The 7618-nt window shown below is 49.9% G+C and overlaps 1 protein-coding gene across 3 annotated transcripts; it reads left to right on the top strand.

Moving 5' to 3' along the window:
• Positions 1-4664: 4664 nt before the first annotated feature.
• On the top strand, positions 4665-7123 carry ZBTB3 (zinc finger and BTB domain containing 3). 3 transcript variants are annotated; one of them, XM_006937433.5, is made up of 2 exons: positions 4665-4788; positions 5244-7123. In XM_006937433.5, the coding sequence occupies exon 2, from the start codon at positions 5295-5297 to the stop codon at positions 6840-6842; it is 1548 nt and encodes a 515-aa protein (XP_006937495.1). In that variant the 5' UTR covers positions 4665-4788; positions 5244-5294; the 3' UTR covers positions 6843-7123. The 3 variants fall into 3 exon arrangements, with proteins under 3 accessions (XP_006937495.1, XP_006937494.1, XP_044895397.1); XM_006937432.5 differs by lacking the exon at positions 4665-4788 and adding an exon at positions 4818-4962; XM_045039462.1 differs by lacking the exon at positions 4665-4788 and adding an exon at positions 5042-5109.
• The last annotated feature ends 495 nt before the right edge of the window (positions 7124-7618 follow it).

Here is a 7618-nt window from a genome sequence, read left to right as displayed (position 1 = left end):
TAAATAAATAAATAAAAATAAAAACAAATAGATACTGGGGTGCCTGGGTGGCTCAGTCGGTTGAGCACCTGACTTTGGCTCAGGTCATGATCTCGCGGTTTGTGAGTTTGAGCCCCGCATCGGGCTCTGTGCTGACAGCTCGGAACCTAGAGCCTGCTTCGGATTCTGTGTCTCCTTCTGTCTCTGCCCATCCACCACTTGTGCTCTGTCTCTCAAAAAAAAAAAAAAAAAAAAAAAAGAAATAGATACTTAAAGCTCACCACTTCCTGGGGTGCCTGGCTGGTTAATTTGGTAGAACATGTGACTCTTGATCGCAGGGTTGCGTGTTTGAGCCCCATATTGGGTATACAGATTACTTTAAAAAATTAAATTAAAAAAATAGAATCTTAAAAAAACAACAACTCATCTCTTCTTCCTCATTATTTCACCACAGTTTACTATTATCATTGCTCTTGACGTATTGTGTCTGCGTGGTATGGTAAAATATTAAATCATAATTGCATAAGCAGTTATAAGAATTCCAGTTGCTCTGATATCCTCACCAGCATTTGGTATTGTCAATAGGCTTTGTTCATTTAGCTATTCTAGTAACTGTGTGGTAGTATCTCACTGTGGTTTTAATTTCTATTTCCCTAATCACTAAAGATGTTCAGCATCTTTTTATGTGCTTATTTGTCCACAGTGATGTATTCAAAAATCTAGTCTAATCATGTCACTCCCCTTCTTAGAACCCATAAAAGATGGCATTGGCTGCCTCCATTTTGACCTCAAACTTTCCAGTTGGCTTTTTCATTCCAGCTTGTCTCTGGGCTCTAGGGAAAGACCCTGAAGGCAAAGCATCCCTTGAAGGACTCCAAAATTACCCCCCTCAAGCAATAAGTAGTGTCCCAAGCAAGCCAAACCCCTCCCATGACTGACTCCAAGACTTGGTCTTCACTGCCTACCCACCCACCCACCTTTGCCCTGAATTCTCCTCTTATAAACATGGGAATGTTTTCCATGCTTTGGAGATAGCCTTTGAGATGCTAATCCACTGACTTCCCAGATGTTGGTTTCCCTACCACAAGTTTATCTGCCTTTGGATTTTGTCAGCAATGAGTGGCTGTGCCTGGTCTGTCCCTGCACCCATGTACATATCTATGTTGCATCAGTGAGGAAGTCTCTAGCACCAAATGGCACTCTGCAAATACTGGAGTTTTTAAATATGGGTTGATTGAACCTCATCTCACAATGAACCTATTCCTATCTCTCTGAGCTCCCCAGGCATGGGTTGGCCATGATAAATTTTCCCCAAGCCCTGATCCCTTTACTTCCAAAGCTTCAAGATCAGAGATAAGCTAGAATAGAAAGAGAAAACAGCAATGGAGAACAATCAGCTGTATTGAGATTTGGCATACAAAGAAAGTCTATTGGAGGATTATTTCAGTTACCTTTTGCTATCTCTTTTTAGAGATGATGATGTCGGGGCACCTGGGTGGCGCAGTCGGTTAAGCTTCCGACTTCAGCCAGGTCACGATCTCGCGGTCTGTGGGTTCGAGCCCCGCGTCGGGCTCTGGGCGGATGGCTCAGAGCCTGGAGCCTGTTTCCGATTCTGTGTCTCCCTCTCTCTCTGCCCCTCCCCCGTTCATGCTCTGTCTCTTTCTGTCCCAAAAATAAATAAAAAACGTTGAGATGATGATGTCTGTCACCTGTTTCCTAAAAACAAACACAAGACCCAGGTCCTGCTGGAGGGCAATCTCTAAGCAAGGATCATCCATCCCAGCTGCCCCTCTTCCAGGTTCTGGGCTCTTCCTTCTGTGCCACAACCCTGAGATCAAGAATCAGATGTTTAACTGACTCAGCCACCCAGGCACCCCAGGCATATCTTACTTAAGAAAAAAAATTTAAGAAAATCTAGGTCCAGTATGCATGGCAATACCCCAGTGTGGCAAGCATTCAGTCTTTGTGCCCAAACTCTGACTCACCTTCAGTTTGATCTCTTCTGAACCTGTAGAAACAGGATTGCTTAAGCTTCCCAGCCTATGTTCTTCACTGCTTAGTAACTCTACCAGTCCTCTACTATACAAGGGATAATCCCTTTAGTCCTTTGGTTTTAAATAACATCTGTATGTTGATGATATTCCAAACATGTATCTCCAGACCCAAAATTACCCCTGATCTTCAGGCTCACAAGTCTAACTGGCTAAGAGGAAGCAGAACTCTCGGTTTCCCATTGTCTCTCTCTCCTCCAGGCAAATGGTTCTGTCAACCACACTATTGCTCATGCCAAAATTCTGGCTATCCTTGTCTCCTTTTTCTTCCTTCCTTCTTTCCTTCCTTCCTTCCTTCCTTCCTTCCTTCCTTCCTTCCTTCCTTCCTTCCTTCCTTCCTTCCTTTCAGAGTGTGTGAACAGGGGAGAGAGTCAGAGGGAGAGGGAGAAAGAAAATCTTAAGTAGGCTCCATGCCCAGTGTGGAGCCCAACGCGGGGCTCAATGAAGGGCTCAGCTGGGGACTTGATCCCACGACCATGAGATCACGACCTGAGCCGAAATCAAGAGTCCAAAACTTAACTGACTGAGTCACCCAGGTGCCCCCATTCCTTTTTTACTTGTCCTTAATTTCCTACCCTCATTTTAGCAAAATCTGTTGACCCAGCATTTCTACACCACCACTACCTTTGTCAGGGGACCATCATCATCACCTATAGGACCATTTCCACATCTTCCTCCCTGCTCCCACTTTAATCCCCTACTTCACAGAATAGCCAGGATAAGCCTCTAAAAACTAGAATCATGGGGCACCTGGGTGGCTTGGTTGATTAAGCATTTGACTTTTAAAAAAAATTTTTTTAATGTTTATTTATTTTTGAAGGAGAGAGAGAGAGAGAGAGAGAGACAGGGCATGAGTGGGGGAGGGGCAGAGAGAGAGGGAGACACAGAATCTGAAGCAGGCTCCAGGCTCTGAGCGGTCAGCACAGACCCTGACATGGGGCTCAAACTCACGGAGTGCAAGAGCATGACCTGAGCCAAGGTCAGACGTCCAACCAACTGCACCATCCAGGTGCCCCGAGCATTTGACTCTTTATCTCAGCTCAGATCTTGATCTAACGGTAGTGGGTTCAAGCCCCTCATTGGGCTCTGTGCTGGGTGTGAAGCCTATTTAAAAAAAAAAAAAAAAGAAAAGAAAAGAAATGAAAAAAAAAAGAAAATAAATGAAAAAAAAAAGAGAAAATAAATGAAAACTAGAATATCAGAACACTCCTCTGCTTAAAACTCATCAAGGGCTTCCCGTTACACTCAGAATAAAATACAAACTCCTCACCACGGGCAATGGAAATTCCATGCATTCATACTTGTGTGAGGTCAAATTTTCTTCACATAATCAAAACAATATCTCATAATAGCTTGAAAACACAAGCAGATATGAGAATCCATCTGTCTACAAGACATTAAAGAAAATTGAGAAAATATAAAACAATGTTACTAATATTACTGCATGTTTTGGGTTTTGAGTCTACGGCCATACCACCCTGAACGCGCCCGATCTCGTCTGGTCTTGGGTTTTGAAAATATAGATATTTTTTAGAAAATGAAAATGTTGCTCATGTTAGTTTTAATTCCTATACAATATTGTATGGCTTGGAAGGGTATCTTGAAAAGATGGGGTCTCAAGCTGAGGCCAGTATGGCCCACAGGTCTTTAGTACAAGGATGAAAGGTTGATGAATGTCCCTAATTCTGGTTCTGTCTCATTGGAGGGCTTAGCTACAGAACAAAGTTAAGATGCTTAGTGTGGTGGTGACCATGGTAACCCTGTAAACACATTGCCCTAGTCAGAGAAGAGGCAGGTATCATTGCCTCCCAACCTATAGCCCTTTCTTCTGGTTGCCTAGGTACCCTCAAAAAATTTCTTCAGAAGTAATCACGCTTTGGGGACAACTGGTTGGCTCAGTTGGTGGAGCATGCGACTCTTGATCTCAGTGTCCTGAGTTCAGGCCCTACGTGGGGCATAGAGCCTACTTAACAAAACAAAACAAAACAGAACTAACCACACTCTTTTTTTTCTCCTGTACTGGAAAATTTAAGGCCTTGAGCCCACTCCCTCCCTTCCATCAGCACCTCCCAGGCTGTTCCAGACACAGAGAAAGGCAATCTAATTACTCTTAATTGTAAATTGACTAGAGATCAGGCTAAGGATCTTACGAAAGCATTGGTGCAGCTGCCAGTTCTCAGACACCATCATTACTGAGCCAGGAGCCTGGAACCATCAGATTGGGGGTAGTGGAGCAAAAAGGCATCTTATCATTTTTTTGAGGATAGAAGGGACTTTCAAGAGACACCTGCAGTTCGGAGAGACGTAGCTAATGCCCACCGTTATGGCAGAGCCCGGTCAGGAGGCACGCCCCCTGGGTACTACACCAGCTCCTTGGTTCTCCCTTTCCCCATTGCCCTGAGCACAACACTCAGCGGGGTGTCGGGCCACGCGCCCCGCCCAGAGGGCGTCGCGCTCATCTCCATGGAGCCGGTCCCCGCCCTCCTGTTGCCGCAGGTAGATGGGAGAAGCTCAGCCAATCAAGAGGTCTCTGAGGCAAAGAAGGCGGGACGAAGAGGAAAAGTTTAGGACAGGAGCGCCAACCAATCCTGAGCCTAGCTGCCTGAGCAACGGCCACCAGCACCCACTTGCAGACGCCAGTCAGAGCGGGGGGATGGTCAGTGGACAATGAGCCAATCCGTGCCGAGGGAAGGCAAATTTGAGCCAATTAAAACTGAGAAGGTGGGAAGGGGCGGAGTTCGCCGGTGGCTGCTCGCTGGTGGGTGAAGGATCAGCTTTCTCTGCTAGTTCCCACCCTAGGACTTCTTAGCTCCTGGAATGCGAGAGACAGAGAGGCTCAGGGGAGTTCCTGGAGTGGGGCGTAGAGGCATCTCCCGGGAAGGCCTGGAAGCAAAAGAGACTCCTAGTTGGAGGAGCTGCTGGAAGCCGCCGGGTGGGCATCGAGGAAGCGGAGGCTGGTTAGGGGGCGGGACTTCCGGGGCGGTGCCTTTGCGAACGGGGGCGGGGCCTGCTGCTAAGGTTGGGCCGAGGGGGCGGAGCTAAAAGGAGACCCCCTGGGTGTGACCTAGGAGAAACAAGGGTAGCGATTCCAGCGGGCGTCTTGGGGTCAGGACGGTGTTGCCAGAGGCTTTGGAGGGGCAAGTGATAGCTCAGGATTGACGTTAAGGTTGCTGGGGAGGTTACCTGCCCTAACTTACTGTCCTTTCTTCCCAGGGAGCCACTGGTGGGGACCTTTCTAGGGTCCTTTTCCATCCGTGGGGTGCTATGGAGTTCCCAGAACACAGCCAGCAGCTGCTGCAGAGCCTCCGAGAGCAGCGGTCCCAGGGTTTCCTTTGTGACTGCACCGTAATGGTGGGTAGCACCCATTTCTTGGCCCATCGGGCTGTGCTGGCCTCCTGCAGCCCATTCTTCCAGCTTTTCTACAAGGAGCGGGAACTGGACAAGAGGGATCTGGTGTGCATCCACAATGAGATTGTCACAGCCCCAGCCTTTGGGCTGCTTCTGGATTTTATGTATGCTGGCCAGCTGGCCCTGAGGGGGGATACCCCCGTGGAGGATGTGCTGGCAGCTGCCAGCTACTTGCACATGAATGACATCGTTAAAGTGTGTAAGCGGCGGCTGCAAGCCCGGGCCCTGGCAGAGGCAGACAGTACCAAGAAGGAGGAGGAAACCAACTCACAGCCCCCTAGTTTGGAGTTTTTGTCCAACCCCTCCCGCGGCCCCCAGCCTTCACTGGCATCTGCTGAGACATCAGGCCACTGGGGCAAAGGGGAATGGAAGGGCCCTGCAGCTCCCTCACCAACTGTCTGTCCTCCAGATGAGCCACCAGTGTCCGGTGGGGCAGACACGACACAGCCTGGTGTGGAGGTTGACCTGCCACATCTACGCCCCCCCCCTCCACCAGTGGCTGATGTCTCCCTTGCCAGCCCTAGTAGCTCCACAGAGACCATTCCTGCAAACTACTTCTCTTCTGGCCTTCCAGCAGTTTCAGTGGAGCCGCTGGCTCCCCTTGATGTGGGTACCGAGAGTCTGAGGATGGTGGAACCAAGGGGTGCTGGAGCGCCATTGCAAGGCTTCTATCCTCCAGCTCCAGCCCCAACCCCAGCCCCAGCTCCATCCCAGGCTCCAGCACCAGCCGAAGCTGAGCTGGTCCAGGTGAAAGTGGAAGCTATTGTGATTTCGGATGAGGAGCCTGACGTGTCAGAGGAAACGCCTCAGGGTCCTGAGGGGTTCTTCCCTCCTGGAGGAGCCATGTTTGGCGCACAGCCCCCTCAGCCAGAGGCTTTTGAGGAGCCCAGGGCAGGACTGGAGGAGGTGGGACCAAGTGACCACTTCCTGCCCCCAGATCCTCATCTGCCCTACCATTTGCTGCCAGGTCCAGGGCAGTATCACCGAGGACTGGTGACCTCACCCCTGCCCGCCCCCCCGGCCCTGCATGAGCCACTTTACCTGCCTTCTGAGTATGAAGCAACCCCGGGAAGTTTTGGAGTTTTCACGGAGGATGTGCCCACTTGCAAGACATGTGGGAAGACCTTCTCTTGTTCTTACACACTCCGGCGCCACGCCACCGTGCACACACGCGAGCGACCCTATGAGTGCCGCTACTGCCTGCGCAGCTACACACAGTCAGGGGACCTATACCGCCACATCCGCAAGGCTCACAATGAGGACCTGGCCAAACGCAGCAAACCGGATCCAGAGGCTGGCCCCCTTCTGGGGGTGCAGCCCCTGCATGGCTCCCCCACAGAAGACAGACAGGACGGCGGTGGTGGAGGGCCACCCAAAGATTTTGTACTTGGCCCCAAAAACTGACATCGGCAGGAGCTGAGGCTAGGCCTGCTCTTGCCATCATCAGGGGACAGCACAGGTTGGAAGCCTCTCATTTCCCCTGCGAGGGGTGGGTTGTGCAGGGAGCAGAAGGAACGTTGTGCCCTGGGCTTAGGATTCCTCCCACTTTTCCTTTCCCCAGCCAGGCAGCAGGACTTTATGGGGCATTGCGACTCAATGAGCCCTTCTCCAAGGGCACTGGGAATTTTGCTGAGGTAATCACTTCTCACCCTGCATCCCGGACCATAAAGCTAGCAGTGAAAGTATCTCTTTGAACTGGTGTTGGCTGGTTTATTCCCCAAACCCGCATGCCTCCTGATTCTTTCGTAACTTTCCTGTGGATCTTTTAGGAATCTGATATCTGTACCTGGGGTAGGAGTCAGGATGCTTATGGGGGAAAAAGTGAGATGCGCAAAGGACAACATAGACTTGACTTAGGAGAAGTGTGCTAATTAGGGACTCTTACAGGATGATGGGTTATTGTAGTTGAGCTCCTGTGTCCTGGGCTGTATTGAGGACTTCATAAAAATACTCAGTTGTCAACAATTTTACGAGGTGTTAGCACCCCCTCCCCCGCCTCCCTTCTTCCACAGACAAGGACACTTGGGACTCAATATTTGTCTATTTTTTGGGGGGGGGAGGGACAGAGAGAGAGGGAGACACAAATCTGAAGCAGGCTCTAGGCTCAGAACTGTCAGCACGGAGCCCAATGTGGGGCTCGAACTCATGGACCACGAGATCATGCCCTGAGCAGAAGTTGG

Source organism: Felis catus, chromosome D1 (assembly GCF_018350175.1).
Source record: "Felis catus isolate Fca126 chromosome D1, F.catus_Fca126_mat1.0, whole genome shotgun sequence".
NCBI classification, from domain to species: Eukaryota; Metazoa; Chordata; class Mammalia; order Carnivora; family Felidae; genus Felis; species Felis catus.
The sequence above is the reverse complement of the archived record's forward strand: the minus strand, read 5'-3'. Positions and strand labels throughout refer to the sequence as shown.

Excerpts from the sequence above, each read along its gene's own strand:
- ZBTB3 (XM_006937433.5), top strand. The coding sequence starts at position 5,295 with ATGGAGTTCCCAGAACACAGCCAGCAGCTGCTGCAGAGCCTCCGAGAG.